General features: G+C 31.1%; 1 protein-coding gene across 1 annotated transcript; it reads right to left on the bottom strand.

Moving 5' to 3' along the window:
• Window positions 1–333: 333 nt before the first annotated feature.
• On the bottom strand, window positions 334–20,909 carry LOC129223892 (AKT-interacting protein-like). Its single transcript, XM_054858266.1, has 10 exons — window positions 20,754–20,909; window positions 20,415–20,506; window positions 12,359–12,387; window positions 10,240–10,424; window positions 9,740–9,804; window positions 7,820–7,920; window positions 5,971–6,059; window positions 5,786–5,884; window positions 1,969–2,137; window positions 334–539 (listed from the first exon to the last, which is right to left on the bottom strand). Exons 3-10 carry the CDS (start codon window positions 12,377–12,379, stop codon window positions 450–452), a joined length of 819 nt encoding a protein of 272 aa, XP_054714241.1. The 5' UTR covers window positions 12,380–12,387; window positions 20,415–20,506; window positions 20,754–20,909; the 3' UTR covers window positions 334–449.
• Between the last annotated feature and the right edge of the window lie 97 nt (window positions 20,910–21,006).

Raw genomic sequence — 21,006 nt, 5'->3', positions numbered from 1 at the left:
TAAACATAGAATGACAATGATTTTAAAACATCTTATGATGAATGCATTAACCAAAAAAAGTACGTCCATTAATATTTTCCTTAACTTATAAACTGCTGAAGTGAAATCTGCATTGAAAAGAATTTTTGAAAATCACATATACTGACACCATTTTTATAAGTTTCTAAATTAGAGACACTTTTTATACGCATCTCAACATTAAGCTAAAACTTTATTTACTAACTGACTAACTTAATTACTTAACCTAGCATAATTGGTATTTTTTGATGCAAACCATTTTTTTTATGGATGGTATCATGCAAGTTAAAAAATTCACCAACTTCAAACTTCTGTAAAATTAAATATCTTTATTTAAAAATTATATAAAATACAGAGATCATTAAAAAACATTGTTCTAATCATAAAATTTCAACATAATTTGTTTTAAAAAATGATTTTAAAATAAATAATCAAGATGTTTTAGAAAATATTTGTAGATTTCCTGGTTTCATCCATGACAAACCAGTCTGTGAATTTTTTGAACCATCTTCTTGTTCTTTCTGCAAATAAAAAATACATATATATCAAATAAGAAGAAGAAATAATTCAGATTCTTGGCTTCAGACTCTGAGAAAATTCCCTGATTTCTGTCAAGTACAAGTTTTTTTTTTCCATATTATATATACAGTAACTGTACCTGCATGCTGATGCTTGTTAGAAATTTAAAGAAAGTTCCTTGAATTAATGAAATGAAAAAATATCTTCCCCTTTGCAGTAGCAAAAAAGAAAAATCTTTAAGATGAATATTGAATATACACCTTTTAACCTAAGATCCAGGAGTATTCCATTCGGTAACAAAAATTCTCATAAGAATAATACCAAATGCGGTAGTAAGAAGCATAGGGATGTAAGTGGCAAAATTAAAAATTTGGAGATAACTAGTACAAATAGTAGGGGAACCTTTTCTCTGTCTTGGGGCAAGATATAGTACATGTAGCCCTGGTATGTGCTGCTGTAGAGCATGATTTAGAAGAAAAAAATCAATGAAAACCTACCTAGGATGTTATCATTAAAAGTGTTTTACTCAAAACTTGAAAATGTCCACTTACATCCCTTTGCTTTTCATTGCCTCAATTGTCCTTCAAAGGTCCCTCTCCTTAAAAAAAAAAAAAAAAAAAAAAAAAAAAAAAAAAAAAAAAAAAAAAAAAAAAAATTGGAAAAAAAAAAAAAAAAAAACCCTCATTACAATCTGTACAAAATTAAAATCCTAAATTTTTTAACCAGTACTTCTTTGTTTAGTTTGTGGTTTTTAAAAATATATTTTTTACATAATTTACTTTCAATGAAAGACAGTTTTTTTTTTTAAACTTTTGTTGGAAAAAAAAATAATTTACTTTGTTATGATATTTATTTGACTATTTAAACCACACTAAATCATAAGTGTTTTAAAGTGTGAGAAAAAATACATTATAAATTATTTTCCAAATTATTTTAAGGCAGTAAAAATTCAATGACAACAACCATCAAGTATTTACAGACAAAGACTCTAAACTTCCAGAAAATAATTCATTTTCTTTGCAGCTATTCTTAGAATAAATTAACCATTACTAAGGGAAAAATATAAAGAATCTCTTTAAAGGAGGGGGGGGGGGGGGAATCTTTACTAAACATAGAATGTTTCTTTTTTTTCCAATGTTAAAATCAGAGAAAAAATATAGAAAAATTATATTTTTAGCAGACGTCATTCTAGTCAAAGGTAATGACTATTGATAAAGAAATCAAAAGTTTATAATTGTTATGTAGTGCTAATAGTTTTGAATATTTTACTCTAGCTTGCAATGAATAGTCAAATTTGTTATCAATTATGAAATTCTGCTTTTTTAAATAATTTTTTTGAAAAAGATTAAGTTACTTTTGAAAAGAAACAAAACACATATTTATAAACAAAAACAAGCATCATAATGAAGATTTATCGTCTTGTTTTCTTACCTTTGATAAAAATAGCTTTTTTCTGAAATCATCATGTACACTGGGATCCCAAGGTGTAAAGTGAAATGCATGGGGATCATCTGTGATTGGTTTTTCATACAACTTTTCACTGCACAAACTTATACTTTCAGCAACTTTAACTTTATACAACTCCAAATCTTTCTCATACCTTCAAAAATAATTGTAATTCATAAGAAATTAAAATATTGTATATTATTTTTGTTTTAAAACTAATTTTTAATACATGATCATGCTTTGAAATTTTCCCAATTCAAGTGGAGAAAAAAAAATCTTAATATAAGGGAAAAGGAGGCACATGTGAACATGGTATGTTATACTAGTATAACGTCACGCAAAATATCTTAAAAAATTCTGAAGTAATGGCAGTACCAGCCCTACTTCTTCACCAAACTTGCAGAGCAAGGAGCCAGTTTATGTTCCTGTGGCGACAGCTTCTTTGTTTTAGCGGATGCTGATGTACTTTTATCACTATCTTCTTCGTGTAAAAACATGTTTTAAACTACCTAATAAGCTAAATTTAATTATTGCAAACCATTTTGTGAGAATTAACGTATATTTACGCCAATGTTTAAACTTTGTAATTAAATTAAAAATTATTTTTTTCTGAAAATTAGTTCTAAGGTAGTAGATAACGGGGCAATTGTGAACACAACATGTAGGGGCACATATGAACTATTCCAATATCCTCTCCACAATACAAATATTAGTGTAGGCTTATTTTTAGTGTTAAAAGAGTTGTAAAGATTTTTAACTATTATTTCACTGCAATCAATTTGTAAATTTATTGTTAATTATTATTATATAATTATTATTTTATTATTTTTTAAATTCTTTAATTACTAACTTGCAAGGACCCGCAAGGGGGTGTTTGACACCCCACAGAACTTTATTATTCGAACTTTTTAAGTTATCTTAATTGAAAATGGATCAAACTCTGTGTAGCTGGTTTGAAGGTCACTTGCAAATGGAGGGTATGTTCGCTGTGTGCATTCCTGCAGCGGTTTTCCTATAATTCCTTTTATGGGGTGTCAAACACCCCTTGCACGTCCTTGTGATTCTCTGATTTTCGTTGAAAATGTCGCGCTACATAACGTATGATGAGGGTATGAGACATTTGCAAAAGCTGTTGGATGAAGTTTCCACTGATGATCAATAGATATATGAATCTTATGAGGAGCCTGATAATAGTGTTAAATTATAGTCGCCATAATTCTGATAGTGAACCTGAAGATTTATATGATGAAATAATTGATTAAGATGATGAAATAATTGGTCCTAAAAGAGAAACTTTTACCATTGGAAAAGATTGTCAAACAAAAGGGATGAAAGAAAAATACCGTTTCAAGAACACCAGAAAAGAGCATTATTTATTAACTTCTGGGAAATACGAAGCATGCGAGTAATACTTCAACACCTTTAGAATCATTTTAACTTTTATTTTGAAAGCATTCTGGTTTTTATAATGAAGTCTACTAATACCTATTGAAAGAGTTAGATATAATTTTTCTCGATAAAGAAATGCCAATGATATCAGCAAAGATGAACCGAAGACATTTATTGGTTAGCTGCTTATTCTACTGCATGGATTTAAAAAAAAAACGCCAATGGTGCTATTTTTGTCTCCTCTAAATATAGCTATGTTCAACCGCAGGGTTTTGCTGCTCTTAATCGAAGATTCTCAAATAAGTATTAAAAAGGAGGAGACCTTTCATTAACGACTTGGCAGTTCAACTTGTCAAAAACCATGCGGATCAGAGAGCGATGTCAAGCATCAAACAAAACTAAAATTTGAGAGGTAATTTTTCAACGAAGCCAACTCCAAAAACAAAAAAGGTGTCATACAAGTGCTGTTATATCTGTGGCAGTAAGAACGAGTCTTGTTGTTTAAAATACTTAAATATTTTTTGCAAAAATCATTCTGATGTCATGTGTACCGAATGCATCAACTAATGTAGATGTGCATTTATATGAAATAAATTTCAAATTTTGGTCTTAATTTAGCAAAAATCACTCATGAAATATGTTGATTTGAAATGTTTAAAGTAATAATATTTATGTTTGGCGTAAGGAAGTTCAAAAAACACCGTGAAAATAAACTTTTGCTTAGTAAATTATGGAAATTCTCCAATGGGGTGCAGGACACCCCTTACTTGTTCTCGTGTTCGTCCGAGTAGCGCGCGTCTTCGCGGGTTAAATAGTTGGCCAAAACTCAACTGTTATGTAATGTTTGCAAGGAAAATAAAAACAAAATATTTTCCTTCAACTAAAAACTGAAGTTTAGAATAATTTTAAAATTCATCATCATATTCCATATGAAGCTTAAACACACTATACAAGAATAAACTTTACAAAATAAAATATTCTTTGTATTGTTTAGTCAGTTTTTTTTTTTTTTTTTTGTTGATCCAGTGATTAGAACATGCTATGAAACTTTAAAATTTGACAGTGAGCAGAGTTATATAATTCAGAAAAAATATTTTCTTAATGACAGTTGTACAATTCAAACAGACACAGTATAGGTTACAAACCCTTGAATGTAATTTGAATATACCTATATGCTTCATTATAACCAGTTTTTCGTTGAAATATGATGCTCCTCTTGCATTTTTTAATCCTGTTTACACATGCCCCAAGCTTGTTAAAATGTGCCCCCATATCGGGGCACATGTGAACAATTGAAAATTTTTTTTTAAAAATTCCTTAAAACAAAAGACTTATTTTTTTATAAAATCTGAAAAATTCCATGGCACAAAGAAAATACTATTCAATCATGGAGACCTTTTTTCTATGTGAAACTGATAATATTTTCTGAAAAATTAAGAAATGAAAAATAAAAAATGTTCACATGTGCCCCTTTTCCCCTATCTGTATAATTTTAGGGTAAAACCGTCTGCTAGGAAGAAATTGATTAAAACTTGATTGCAATATGAACAAAATAAAAAAATCTCATCCCCCCCCCTTGAAGAAAATAGAATTTATTCAAAGCTTTCATTATAAATAAAATACGAAAATCCTGCTTCCACACGGAGGAAAAAGAATTTAGTTATAACATGTACAGCAATAAATAAATAAACAAATAAAAAATATAAATAAATAATAATAATAATAATAAATAAATAAATAATAAATGGAGCTGCACACTTTTGGGGTTTGCCCTAATTTTGTATTAAATTTTAAGGCTATAGCTGCTAAGAGATTCCAGAGCAGTGGAAAATGGCTGTACATAATGTGTGAAAAGTAGTTTTCTAATTCATGTTCTCCAAACATGCCTAGTATAATATAGCTTCACCTACACCTATATGTATAAGTAATTGAATCTTTCAAGTCAATTTTCACCTTTTTACTGTGCTCGAAATCTTCTAAAAGTTGGTATACCACCTCTTAAGGGGAGACTATTCAATGTTCTATAATCAGATTAATCACCTAACTTCTAATAATAAGTTTATTTCAATGTTAAGCAAAGTTTTCACATAAATCCTTTAACATGTAGGTGAAAAATGCTCATACAGTCATGTGTATAAATTATATATCAATAGAAAGCAGAAAGTTTTTCTCCCTAATATAAAATATGTTTTCTCCCTAATATAAAATATGTTTGAACTGTCCAAGGTAATTAAAATGTGAATAATAATTGTTTGAAACTAATTTCAAGCTAAAATGGAGGTAAGCCTTCAAATAGAAAAGCGGTGATTTTTGAACAATACCTTTATTCTATGTAATGATATTTTATCAATTTGGTTGGCTGCTGTGACCCTAACACTAGATTTTTGTAATATAGTAAGAAAAAGAAACTTACAACTCCGCAGCTTCTAAATTCAATGGTGATTCTGTTTCAATCTTGTAAAATATTCTTTTTGCATACTGAATCAATTGCCACAAATGGTTAACATTTCTCCTGCAACAAAGTTTTAAAAGTTGTAACATCAAAATACAGCTCCAAAAAATAGGGCAATTTTTTTTTTACTATAACTTGTTATTTACCTCCATTTAGGGAAAGCTCTTTTAACATCAAGCTCACCAGTTTCAATATTTATTAAAGGATGAAACATTGGTACATCAAAAACCAAAATCTGAAATGATCAAGAGTAAATGAAAACAAATATGTCATCATTTACATTTATCCAGCTTTTTCTTCAGTTTCTGATTGAGCATGTTAATTTTTAAATGCAATACAACGGGTACAACATAGCCTCAGAAGTTGAAAACAAAAATATTAAAGCTCAATGTAAACATAAATCAAAAGTTGTAGTTTTAATTTTGTAATAGGAAAATTTCCTTTCAAATATTTTTTAATGAAAGTGATGATATATTGTTGGAGGAATATAAATAAATAACAATCAGAAAACAAAAAATATTATCAAAGATGTTTGTCTTTGATAATCAATTAGCATTAAATGTTATTCTATACAAAGTGGCCAAGAAATACAGCAAGATTTAAAGCTTATACAAAAAATAGCACTGAAATTGACACTAACCACTAATTTTGAGTGTTTAATGATCTTTACCCTCAGAATAACCAGTAGCATATTTAAAATATGGCAGGAAGAGTATTTGCCATAGACCCCATTAGTAATAGCAGGAGAGGGGGCAATTAGTGCACTTGTGCATATGCCAAACAATCTAGGTACTTTTGTTTCAGAATTCATACGTTTGAATTAATTTTGATGCATGCATGAGTCATTAGCGCTCATTAAAATTTATCTCTCCCTTTCATCTCCTCTCAAAAATATATAAGCATAAATTTAAATATTTTAAGAGGTGCAATTTAAATTCTGCCATGGGCGCCACTTTACATAGCCATGTGATTGAGGTTCATTTTTTTTTTTACAAAACATTGATTCAGAGATATTTAGTTCCAGAATCATTAAAAAAATTCATCCCAACTTATTAAACCTCTTGGTAGCAGAACTACACCCAGACAATGTTCAACTTCATAGACAAGGCCGAGTGCGATTGGACTTGCTGCCAAGAAGATTATAGGAATCTACATTTCTTGCTCGAGTACAATTCTGAAAGAAAAACAACAAAATTCAGGCTTAACATCCTATTTCTATTACGGCTTTTTTCAGTCAAATACCAGGGCTTCTTCATCGCTTGCATTTTATCTGTTTACCAAGCGATTTTTTCTCATAAGCTTTGCATTTTCTTGAAAGCCGAGAAAAGATCAAAAGAGTGAGTTCCAAAACATGGTCTCCCTCGGTTTCACAGTTATGCTTTGGGATAACTAGCTTGTTCAATATAATTGTGGTAGCTAAGTGAATGTAGTATAGAATTCTGATCTATTGAATCAATTTTGACATTGAACTTGTCTTATTGAGGTGAACTCATTCATACTTAGATACAACTGTAATCAATTAGAATGTTGAATTCCGAGCTCATTTTATTCTCAATATAACACCTCGTCTTTTTTTCATTTTCAAAATTTTTAGGAAGACTCTGATTTTACTTTTTATTAGCATCTTTACTTTTCTTGTTGCACCTACAAAGCAAGCCTGTCATTTATTTATTTTTTTGGGGGGGGGGGCAAAAAATAAGTACAGAAATGCCGAATTTCGTTATGTCCCCTCCCCCCACTGATTGCCTAAATGATGGACATGCAGTAAAGACTGGAAAAAACATGCTTTAATTTTGCTGCGGTGTACCACAATATAGATATTAATTATTTTTTAAAGTTTGTTTGCAAGTTAAAATACCTGTTTTTAGAAACGTTACACCGGTTTAGTAAAAATTCCAGAGCATATAAGTAAAAATTACATGTTCTTACATTGAAAAACATGCCAATGTCTTAAATATTACAAAAATTAATTAGATATAAAAAAATAAAACTTACTGGACAGTCACAATCAGGATAATTGTCAGGTATGTACAAAGTAAATCGCAACACCCCACCTTGATAGAGACCCTGCCTAACAAAAATGGCACCAAACCATTCTGAAAAAAAAATTGCTGCTTTAAATGTAAAACTATTACGACTGAAAAAAACTTGATAGCTATTTATACTGTAATTAAAGAACATACAAGAAAGAACAGAGTACATACAAACAATTATGAATGAATTAAATGTCTGGTAACTATCCAGTATCCAGAGCATTAGATTTGCTTTATCAGTGTCTGCAATCCTATCCAGCTAAGCGGCAAGTCAAGCAGAATACTTGGAGATGAAGAAATGCAAGCACAGTTTGCATCAGGGGTTTTGGATACTTAAAAATCAATCGGATACCAGACAGTAACAGGATATCCAATGCATCCTTAATTCCTCAGATATTTTTTCATGAAAGTAAAGACATACAGTTAAGTTATTAAATAAAATTACTTCATAGTTTAAAATTCCCCCTCCCCTAAAAAAAAAAGATTTTGTTGTTATCATTTGTTAGAGTTCCTATGCTGAATTTCAAAACCTTATTGTATGTGTAGAACATGATTAGTGCACAATTAACATCAAGAGGACTTAAGCTATCAAAGCATTAGTCTAAAGAAAGACATTTTGAAATTTACCAGCAATGGATTGAGCTCTATCATTTTTCTTATAATTATGACTCATCTACCTTTCCAATTGCGTCTAAGTCTAAATTATTTTTTAAATTTCAAACTTTTTTTTACCTATCTTTATTTTCTCTATTTGTGCAGCATTTTTTAATTTCATTACTTATTTGAGATTAAGAGGTTTAAATTGCCAAGGGCAAGTTAAGGCACTAACTGCAAATTTTCCATTTTTCTTTTCATTTTTCTCATCTATTGAACATTTGCTTTATTATACTAGCTTGTTTATTTAGTTTCTGCTCGAACAAAAAGCGCAAAAAAAGCGTCTAATTCCAACATTTCACTAGTAGAAGTGTTTTTACTATTGTAGTAATGTGTTGAATCCAAATTTTGATTTTGGATTGTATTTTTTTTAGTATTGAATCCAAAACCTGTTTCTTCAAAAATCTCGAAAACTCATTTCTGCAGATACTGCCATTTACCTGCCCACCGCATTTTATATATGTGAACTAACTTTGGTCGTCTAGTATATTTCATATGTTACGGCAGCATAAAACAAAGCTTAAATTAAGTGGTGTAAAATTCTCAGTATTTTACTTTTGGAAAATGCTCTTATTAGGAGAATGATCTCTTAAAACTTATGTACAGGTATAATATCACATTGCACATTGAAAATTAACTAAAAAAAAAACACCCTTTAATAAATGTCTGACAAAAGCTTTTTTTTTTTATATAGACGTCTTTTCATCTACAAGTTGGTACATTCCAGTGTCCTTGTAACTCTGTAACACTTGTCTGCAATTCTCATTTGCTAATTTTGTAAATTAAATGTTTTTTCTTTCTTAATTTAATGGCTGAAAAATCATTTGAATTAACCTAAAAAAGGTGCTACTTTTTTACACTTCTTTTACACACAAATTTCAAAAATCCATTTACTGCAAAATATTTACTAAAGTAACCAAATTTATCACTAACATTGTTCAGAGAAAATTCCCCAAATATACAAGTTATTATAAGATGAAATAAAGTTAGAAAAAATTTTATTTTCATGCATTGGCAATAATCAATGACTATTGGTTTTCAGTATTAATGGTATTTATTTACTGAATTATTTTTTTTATCAACTTTTTAGAAAAATCCAATATTTTTTTATTATTATCTAAATTTCAATTTCAGGATTCAGTTAACATCTTTTCTTGAATCATTTTTAAAAGCTGATTAAAAACTTAACAACACTAATAGCATAACTTTTTAAATAAGATAAGCTTACTTAAAGGAGAACCAGCAGATGGAATGACATAAACACCAGAAAGGAATTGCTTTTGCAAGAGTAGGCTATACAAAAAAAGAACGAAAACAATAAGGAACCAAAACATAAAAGAAATAAATATTCTTCATTTTAAAATTTACAATAATGCAAACTGATTTGACTATCACAACTCTTTTCAAAGAGATGTTATATTAACAAAAACATTTTAAAAATGCACTGGATAAGAAAATTCCGAGTTATGAGAGATATCAGAAGCTCTGTTATGCAGAGTCAAAAATAAAAAGTGTTCAGGAGTGCTTATTTCTAACACTGAATATTCAAACCATATACACAAATAATGCAAGAATGAAATCTGACTTCTTTACAATATGAACATAATCAAAATGCATGCAACACTTATTCATACAGTTACTTATAGAAACACAGCATACATCTAAAACTTGAAATTACACATACATTCAGAACAATATAGAACTACTTTTTTTAAGAAAAAAACTTACTATTCTGAAATTAAGGAATATTCTAAAAAGAATGCTGCATACGCTTGATTTTGCTTGACATTCGAATTTCTGTCAATGACAGACACAGAAGAGCTTGAAATTTCACCTAAAGAAGGAGTTGAGGGCAAGACTTTTTTGGAAGCACTTGTAACTTGTTTCCCAGACTGAATGCCAGAAAGCTGATGCTAAGAAACAAACACTAAAGGTTATTATATATTAAATAAATATACAATGTTTCTTATTTTGGACCTTAAAGTATTGCTGTACTTAAAAATTACCCAATTTTCAAAGGCTAAATAAAATGATGGCACTTTTCTATAAAAGGGTCCTTTTTTTTTTTTTTTTTTTTTTTTTTTGGCAATTTTAATTTATCTATCACTGTTGGAACCTAAACATTTTGTATTTGGTGACATTCAACACTTTGATTTCTAAATTTTAGAGTTGCAGTCGAGCCTCCATATATAGAACTTCCACATATCAAATTTTCCTATATATCAAAATCCCAGCAAATTTCCATGTCCATTCCATAGAAAAATTTTCTATATATTGAAAAAATCTCCACATATCGAAAAATTTTTGAGACATTCATAGGCTTTTTTTTCCACTTTAGACTGTTTGTCTCATGAAAAATGAAGTTTAGGGGAGAAAATCATGTTTACTAAATGTTGCTACAAAATTCAAAAGGAATCTAGGGTTGAGGGGTGTGTAGATAGGGTCGTTGTTCCGCTCTGGAGTTCTTAAATTCCCTTTGAAACCAGTAATACAGTAAAATCAGTTTCAAGTTATCCCTATTGTCTGTTGATTATCATTCCTTTAGTCTTTTTAGCTTCAGTGAAAATTATTCAAGTTAAGTAAATTGATGTAGTGCCGAAGAATGAAAATGTATAAAGGTGCAAAAATGTCATTTCTGGTAAATTTTTTCTGCAAACAGAGTGGCTGCAATTCTGAGGAATCGGAAAGCTGCTGGTAATAAAAGTACTCAAACTTACAGAAAACTTTCACTCAAAAACATGAAACAGCATTAAGAAAATTGTCTCAATTGAAAATAAAATATTAAAAAATCACTGCTTGATTTAAGGGTAAGTGCATTTGATTCTCTTTCTTGTTTAAGGTAGCTGCTGTTATGTTATTTTGCCATGTATTGTCTGTGGCTAGTTGGCCAAAAATCAAGGAGTCTGTCCAGAAGTTATCGCTAGGGTCCACTTTTAGTTGTTAAAAATTATTTTTGAAGAAATGCAATTACTTTTAAGGATTTCTTTCTTGCTTGATGTTTTAATGAAAATTTGATAAGTGAATAAATATAAAATCAGAATTCAAACGAAGCATAGTATTATATGGAAATAATGCAATTCAAGTACTGAAAGAGATTGTTTTTATGCTAAAAGGTTTCAATTATTTTGCGAAGGGTCGATTTTTATCATCATGATGTTTAAAAAGATGAAGTCGGCTGGTAGAGTGATGGTAAGGCCCTGGCCTTCTATGCCTTGGACCCGGGTTTTGGACCACCTGAGGTGGTCAGTTGATGGATTTTCCAGACGCAGAAAATTATCAGAGCCCATGTTGTATGATTATGCGGCAAGTAAAAGATCCCTTGGGTATTTGTTTGGCTTAGAATTCCCTTGGCAATATTAAATTCCTTGTGCAATTTCACATCAAAGAGAACCCAGGTGCCTCCATCTGGTGGAAACTGTGCATCAAAAACTACTTGTGTCATGCATCAGCGCCTTAATGGTGGCACACGAAAGACTGATGCCTTGTTGGGGAGCGCACTAGGTCTGGTTATGGCCAAATGACCTCTTACACAGCCCCACTGGAAAAAAAATTTAACAATATTTGAGAAGGAGGGTCTAGTTTTCCGGTTTTACATTATGAAAGGGTGAATTTTCCAGTAGAAATGATATAGAAGTTCTGTTCTTGGGATTCAATTGACCTTACATAGACTCTTAGTCTGCTGATTTCTGTAGAAAAGTTAATGTCGCATGTAATAAATAAGTTGTAAGTAATAAATATGTAAGTTTTCATGCAATAAATAAGCTATAAAATTTAAATTAAATAACTAAGCAATCCAAGAAAGACTAAAAATTAGCTTTTAATGAACTAAAAAATAAATTAAACTCACTCTAGGGTTTTCAGAAGCCATTGTTCAGCCTGCAAATAAATGAAGAAAGAAATGACTTATCAAAAACAGCAAAAACAACATTTGTTAAAAAAAAACTGAAACACTAATGAAATGGACAATGTTAGAAAATAGCTGGAATAGCTATGTAAGGAATGGAGAAATTTGTCAACAAATAAAATTGTAAATAACGAGTGATTATTCTTGAAAAGACTATTAAAATGTCATTCAACTTTTTAACAATTTTAGTTACCTTTATAGTGATTTTACAATTGAATCGGTAGTTTGAAGAAGGGAACAAGCACCAACACAATACATTGGCGCTTGTTCCTTTCTTCAAACTACTAATTCAATTTGATGCTGGTTACTGCACAGCCCAATTATGTCACTCTATAGGAGGGCTGGAAAACTTAATTGCAATTAGTATTGACACAAGATAAGTTAGACTAAAGGGATAAATAATTTCCCCCTTTTTTTTTCCTTTTTTTTTTTTTTTTTTTGTATTTTGTTTAGAATGTTTAGCATGTTTGAAATATCTCAAGTGATGCTGAGATATTAAGCAATTTAGATTTTGTCAATTGTATTAACACAAGACAGAATAATACATCTTTATTATTGATACTCTGATTCAATGAGTATTGATACTCTGAATTCATACGAATTCAGTGAGTTTTGATACTCTGATGGGTTCACTGATATCAAATAAAATTCGTTTGCTCTAGACTGTTCAGAGATTTGAATAGTTTTCTGTAAAACAGTAGGGAGCTGAAAAACTTTTATGCCCCAGCTCTGCAGTGGCGTATATATGTTTTTATTTTGGAGGGGCCCATATAACCAAGATTAGCTTTCCTCCCCCCTCCCCACCTTTTTTTCTGTAATTTCAATTGGGGGGGGGGGCAACAGTGCTCTGATCTGTCACCCAGTGCCACAACCAAAAAATAGTTTAAAGAGGGCACTTTTAAAATAATTCTTGATTCTGATAGCCGGGAAAGGGGAGGATTTTTGAAATTGAAGTCCTAAGAATGCACTTTTAGGCGGTTTCTGCTGATGCTATGGGGAGGAAAAATTATGGGGGACTTCTGCGGAAAGTTTTAGGAATTGAAACTTTAAAAATGTAATTTTCGGCTATAATTGTTCACGTTGGGGTAATGAAAGGAATGGGGCATTTTGAAGTTGCCTCCAATCTATTTTTTTTAAAAAAGAGCTAAATTGATCACCCCTCTGCCTGATTTTTCGAAATTAAAGTTCTAAAAATGCAGTCAAACTTCGATGATGCTGAGGGCAGGGCAGCTCTGGGGCTTTCCCTCAAAACTATTCCGAAATTGAAGACGAAGTTTTAAAGAGGTATTCAGTGATTCCAGACAGAGGGATTTACAGTCAAACCTCCCTTAATGGACCCTCCCAGATAGCAGAGTTTCTGAATCCCCAGACCCTTGAGATAGGCGTATAATGTATTTCACTCCTCGTTAGCGGATACTCCCAATAGCGGACAGTAAATCAGCCGAGTTTCGTCTTATTTTTCTGTGTCTGGTAAGATTTTGCTCAGCACTGCTTTTGTGGCAAGCACTTTTTCTACTCTTTTACGATGTTCTGGGGCTAACCAGTACTGATAAGGGGGTTAACATCCATTTTTCTCCAAAAACAGGAGCCATTCAAGTTGAACTTTTTAGTCGAAGCTTATGAAAGTTTAGTTTTCATTTCATGCATGCAATTCCAGCAAAAAACAGAAGAAAAAAAATCTTTCTGATTTTACACAGTACCTTGCTTTATCAGTTTGCATGATAGAGAAAAAGTACTCTTGTGAAACTTAACCGCACTCCCCCCCCCCCTCAAACCTTCCTACTAGCTTTTGGGAGACGAGCATCGTTGCCACGTCCTTTCCCTCCAGACGCTGATAAGGAATCGGCACAGTATTGCCAGATTAAGTGAAAAGTAGCCGGTTGCGCTACATTTTGCTACAATCTAAAACAAAAAAGGTGCTGAAAATCAACGACATTGATTCCATTGTGCTTGTGTGTGCAGCGGATTATTTAGTTATTAATTAAGTTCACTTATAAAAGCAATACTTATTAGTTTAATTTAGAACTATGTACTATATGTGTAGGTTTGAAATACAAAATTAAAATGCCATTGTAAATTCAGACTGCCCAATAGCAGACACTCCCCATTAACAGACAAAAACTTTGGTCCTGACGGTGTCCGCTATTGGGAGGTTTGACTGTAAATTTAGCTCTCCAGCTTAAATTTTTAAAAATTGTAGTTTATTCATTTTCAAATTTCATACACAAGCAAACAGGCCCTTTTCCGAAATTTTTTCACAGTTGAAGTCCTAAAAACGCGATTGTGGACCATATTTGGTAACATTACGGGTTCGGCCATTTCAAAATTGTAGTTCCAGAAAAGCAATCTTGAATGATTCTCGATATTATTAGGAGAAAATGCATTTAATAATTTTCCTCTGGAAATTTTTCTACATTGAAGCCCTGAAAACAAGATTTGAGACCCTCTTTGAAGGGTTTTGGTGTGGGGGGGGGGAGGGGGGTTTGTGAGGTGTAGCATTTTGAAGACTTTTTTACTTTTAGACTGACTAGGGAAGAAAAAAATGGGGCGGGGATGAAAGAAATTGGTGTTGGGCAAAATACCTGTAATAGTCCGCAACTTTAAAAAAATTTTATTTCAAGGTTCTTTTCAAAAGCAATGCAGATTTTTCCCTAACATTAGGTATTCTTTGGAAAGAAAGAGTTCGAGAATCCTCCCCTGACATGTAAAACGCAATTTCAGGTTATTTTTTGAAAATAGAGACGTTTAGAGGTAAGGAGCGGTTAGGCACCTTTTCCGAAAATTCTCAAACTTTAAATTTTAAAGGCACAATTTCAGACTATTTTTGGTAGTGAAGATAGTGGCTTGATTAGAAAAACTCTCCTGCAGTAATGTTTTGAAATTGAAGTCCAAAAAAGTTCCTAAATAAATGCGTTTTTAGGACATCAATTTCAATATTACTTCAACCAAATTAAAACTTATTTTAAATTTTTTGCAGAGGACGAGAGCTCAGGGGTAGATGTAATGGGGGGCCATGGCCCCTCCCAAAGTCTTGTCATTCCAAGAATTTTTTTGTAAGCAGAAAAAAAAAAGGAAAATATTATGAGAAGGTAACAAAATACATTACATGTGTTTTACTTAAAAAAAAACTTAAGTCTTATAGTTGGGATATATTTTATATCCCTCTACTGGAAACAGAACTATTATTTTTAAAATTTGGCTCAAATCTTTTACATAGTTTCTTGATTCCAACTTTGACGATCTCGAAATGCTGCTGTCCTCAGAGTACGCCTTTATTGCTCACGAGACCAAAGAGAGCCAAATTTGAGTTTTTAAGGCTTTAATTTCGAAACTTTTCTAGGGGAGAGCTCCCTTTTCTTATACTTCTCGTCAAATGCCATGAAAAGTAGGAAAAAATTGCATTACAGGATTCAATTTGAAAATTTTTCAACGGAGATTAGAATACCTGGCTCTTAACTTACCTAAAAGCGGCTTAAATGTCCTTTATGGTGGCTTTGATTGTGAACAATTTCCGACCCCCTCCCCTTCCGGTTAATATCGAGATGATAGCTTTAAAATGAGGTTTTTCGGGGGAGAGCTCATGAATCTTCCAACCATTTCTCTAATAGGTCCAAAAATAGCTTAAAATTAGATTTTTAGAGCCTCAATGCTAAAATGTTTCCAGGACTTCCTTTCACTCTCCCTTTAATGTCAACAAACATTGCTTTAAGGTGCATTTTTAGGCTCGACAGCTAAATAGTAGATAGAAAAGCACCCACCTAATGTCCTGATTTCTCAACATATAACGGCAGAATATTTCGGTTTCTAAGATTCATTTTCAAAAAGTATTTTGGTGTCAACAACCGCACCCTAACACATTATAAAAAATAGACTAAAATACGCGCGACCCAAATTTTCAAAAATTACTCGGAAATTTCCATCATCATCCCCCTTATCTAAGGTCCCTGAAGATAGACTAAAATTGAGCGTTTAAAACTTCATTTTAATTAAATTTCTGGGGAGTGAGTTAAAAAATTTCTGATGGCCCCTCCCAAAATGATCGGCTAGATCTGCCACTGCGAAAGCTAAGGAGAGAAATGTTTTGAAGACCCTTCTTTTCAGATTGACTAGAAAAAAAGGGGGGGGGGGATAGTGAAAGAAGGAGAGGGGAACTTAATTTAATAAGCAATAATATACATCTGTTAAACATTTTTAATTTAAAGTTTTCTTTTTAAATGTATTGAGATTTTCCCTACACATTATTTGCTTTTCTTTTTTTAACAATAACTTTGCTTTCCCAAGACATGTTCATTTCTTGAGTAAGAGGTACGAATCCCCTGACCCCTCCTGAACACCATTGACTGGTGCCCTCTAATGCAGAGGGTTCCTAAACTTTAACGATTCGTGGCACCCTTTGAAGAATTAGAGTTTTCTCACGCCATCCTAGTCAAGTTTTATTACATATTATTGTTACAATGGACACTTCACGGCACCCCTCACCTCTTCCTGTGGCACCCAGTTCAAAAATTCCTGATCTAACGTATTATAATAATTATTATCCCTATCACTATTTTTTTTTTTTTTTTTTTTTTTTTTTTGTAGCTAAAAGTTTGGAAATTTTTTTGTGAGTTAACTAAAACCAAATAATAACTACCTTTATTTAATTTCTTTCCAGATTTTGCAGGGGGCCCTAGCCTCCTCAGCCCCTCCCTTATATACGCCCTTGCAGCTCTGCAACCATATAATAAGCTCTAACTATGGCTCTGATCCAGCCCCTGTTGCAGCAATTTCCCTATAGATCTTTGTATTTATAAACAAAATATTATTTCATGCAATCAGTGAAAAAGCAACTTTTTAGCTATTTTTATTTCATGGCAGTAGCTATTTTTAATAATAGATCAGTTTTAATACAAACCCATGATTCAAATTAAATTTAATTTTTATCTCCCCCCCCCTTTTCAGCTACAACCACCAATCCTTCAACTATAATTCTAGGAAAGTAGTACCACTATTTCCTAGAATTATAGTTTTCATACTTTTGGAAAAAAATTCTTAAAATTTCGCAGTTTTCTATGTTTATCAGCTTGGAGTCAAAAAAATTCTGAAATGGATTTAATTGTTCAATTGGGATGAATAAGGCAAAAAACCTTGATAATAAAGCAATCTGAACTAATGAATCCATTCCACTTATTCTTAAAATTAGGATAAGTTCTCTAAATATTCAATAAATTTTTAAGGTTTATAAATACGTTAAATAATTTTTCAATAAGATATGATTTTTTCAATGATTTGCTAAAAGATAAGGTTACAATCATCACATACGTTTTTAGTGTACAATAATATGTTGAGTTGAGCGATTACTTTTCTTAGCTATATTAGTTATGAAACTAGTATTAAAAAACTGCAAATTTTTATTTTGTTCTGAACTAATTTTAAAGTAAAACCAATACTGCAAGAGTATGAAAATCTGTTATACACATAGAAAGAGGGATCTATGTAGTTTTGCCCATTGAAGTTAAGTTTGTATAATGAAGTACAGTTAAATTTAGAGCAACATATTCTATAAAAATGCAAAATTGATTTATAAAAATAAAATCAACTGATTTTAATCAATGGTTTTTTTAAAAAAATCACTGAATTCAAATCAATGATTAAAAAAAATCACTTGATTTAAATTAATGAACCCTAGTTAAAATCCAATATAACAGCCCAATTTTTCAAAAAAAAAAAAAAAAAAGGAGAAAGAAATCAGCTTGAAGAGCTCTGTCTCCTAACCCCACACGTTTTTTGACTCTGCAAAAAACGATGCACTTTTTTGGTGCATCAGCCGCCTGCGATTATGACCTAAGATTAGTATTAAAAGTGTGAAATATCAGGGTTTTGGTGAAATTGGAATTCTTAACATTCAGCTTTTTGTTATAGGACACATATCGAAAATAAAGATGGCAATATCCCAGGGTTGGCCGAATTGGATCCAATTGGGTTGGATCCAATGGTTTTTTTTGAAAAGACCCATTTAAAAAAACCCATTATTTAGCCCACTTTTGGGTTTTTTTAAATTTTCTGAAAAGTTTTTAAAAAAATTAATTAATTTAAATATTTTTACAATTTAAACTTCTTTTTTATTTGTTCTTGACCACAGACAATGAACATAAAAAATGAATTTTGAACTTAAAAAGTATTTCTTAACGGCATTAAAAAATATCAAAGATTTTAAATAAATGTATTTAACCTTTTTCTTTAACTGGTCTCAATAAATAACTCGAATTATCTTGACTAAGTCCTGTCACGTCTGATTTTCTCAATATTTGAAGATTGTACAGAGGAAACTACTCTGGCTAAAATGTTTTCATGTGAATTATTTTCTACAAACCAACACATCACAAATCTCGAATAAACAAGTTATATTTTTTAGAAATTAACAGGTTTTACAAACGGTCGACAGAAAACAGAACAGGATGTACAGTATTTTCATTATCTTAGGAAAAAGTTTAATATTTCTTACTCTGTACACAGAAACAGAAAAACAAGCAACATATAATTCCAAGAAATGTCTTGATTAAGCTGGAATTCAGTAAAAAGGGATTTAAAATACTTGAGGTTCTACAGTAGTTTTGCATAACAAAATGAAATACAATAAAGTAAAATGCAGAAAAAATTGTAGTAATTAAAAACAACAATAGATTTTATCGCTCGAGAAGTAACTTTGCCTTAACTGTTGGTAATAATGAAAACTAAAAAATCTGAAACTTCACCATTCTTGGCTTTTTGTCGTCTTTTATACTTTTCTTCAGAAAATGCTGAACTTTAACTAGTTTTCCAGCTTTTTTTACCCCAAGACAATTTTTGCGCTTTGTTCATATACTTACGCTATAATATGCTACAAGTATCCCACATTTTCCCTAAAAAAATACAAAAAATCCCACATTTCTTTTAAAAAACCCAACTTTAGTTGGGTTTTTTTGGGTTTTATTTAAAAAAACCCAAAAAACCCAGGGTCCATGGGCTTTTTTAAAAAACCCCGGGTTTTAGCCAACCCTGCAATATCCCCTCGTTTTTTTTTTAATGTAAACATTTCTTACTCTGGGACATAATTCGCTGTGCTTTTATGCATAATGCTGTACCCAGAAAACATGATAAAACTATTTTGCTTAATTTTAATTCATTTTTTATCACCTCCTGAGCATTTTTGGAAAATGCATATGTTCCTTTTTGGTAGATTAGTCTTCAATTATTTTAAGTACCAAAAATATACGAATTTCCTCAATCAAAAAGATTTGAGGGTGATGGGAGGGGTTCAGACCCCTTGGACCCTCTTTTTGTGTGTACCACTATGTTCAATGTATGTTATTGGGAAAAAAAACATCAAAATATATGCAAAATGGACAATTGCATTGTGTTTTAATGTGTTAAAATGGGGGGGGGGGGAGGTGACGTGAATGACCAATGACAGGCCTGGATCTGGCCTTGGATGTTAGCATGTTTCCAAAGTTTTTACAAACACAAACTAGAAATTCCGAAAATTCACTTCAACTAGTATCCATGCAATTGTTTTTCTAAAAATTAAATTTTACTAAAATTTTAATGTTATACTAAAACTTGTTGAAGTTTGTAAAAACTTATTCATGGTTTTTTTTTGCTATGGATAAAAACTACAAATATATTCAGAAAGATATTGATGTTTTCATTTTTATAACTCTTATGATATAGTTTTTTACTTTAAAGTAAAAGCAAATATGCAAGAAGGCTTATAGTTAGTTAATATGAAGTAAATCAGTGGCAGTGACGTAAATGTATATCGAGGTTCTTTAATGTAGGAAATACTATTTTTCTAAACCCAATAATAGGAAACCATTTTGTTTGGTTTTTAGCGTTATAATTTACAGCATTATATTAAGCGAGCACCGGCCCACTTCTTTCAATAGTTTGCATTATTTACGCAATTAAACATTTCCAAACTGTCAAACAAATGCTCAGAAAGACATTTCATTTAATGTAAAAACAAAACTTGGTTACTTACTTTTAATTTCAGTGCTAAGCATTCATTGCAGTGTAGTAATACGACTGAAACTAGTAGTGCATTTCTTAAAGACTTCTCACAACATATTCTTTCTAAAAATATTAGGGAAATAATATTAAGAAACAAACAAACAAAGGATACAAAATTATGAAATGAAAAACGCCGCATTCGCAAAAAATGTATGTATGGTCAGCGATCAACATTTGAAGATGATCTCTAAGTGGAAGAATTCGTAATAAACAGTTGAAAAAGCAGGAAAATAATATTTAGTATGTTCATGCTAAACTATACGGCAAAATCAACACATAAAAGTCTTTAAAAAGGTTTTTAATACTATACCTTTACTGGCACAAAATTTTTAGAGACACGGATTCCGGATTGTATACATTTCATTTGCACGTTATTGCCAATCTTTTTCTTAAAACCAATGATTAAATACCCATTTCGGGCAACAATGGGAAACGTGACCCCGAAGTTTGCAAAACACTTTTTAGTACATGTTATCAAATTTTCTTGAACGAAGAACACTTTCTATATTGGCATTAAAATAATAAATGTATTAAAAGTTAATTTCATTACAATTTTCTTATGA

The sequence above is a fragment of the Uloborus diversus genome, chromosome 6 (assembly GCF_026930045.1).
Source record: "Uloborus diversus isolate 005 chromosome 6, Udiv.v.3.1, whole genome shotgun sequence".
Taxonomy (NCBI): Eukaryota; Metazoa; Arthropoda; class Arachnida; order Araneae; family Uloboridae; genus Uloborus; species Uloborus diversus.
Note: the sequence above shows the minus strand (reverse complement) of the source record. Positions and strands in the feature narration are given on the sequence as shown.

Coding starts and splice junctions, on each gene's coding strand:
- LOC129223892 (XM_054858266.1), bottom strand. CDS start 12,379: ATGGCTTCTGAAAACCCTAGA. Junction 7,921..9,739: donor ATCTGCTGGTTCTCCTTTAA/GTAAGCTTATCT, acceptor TTTTTTTTTCAG/AATGGTTTGGTGCCATTTTT. Junction 2,138..5,785: donor AATTTAGAAGCTGCGGAGTT/GTAAGTTTCTTT, acceptor TTATTTTTGAAG/GTATGAGAAAGATTTGGAGT.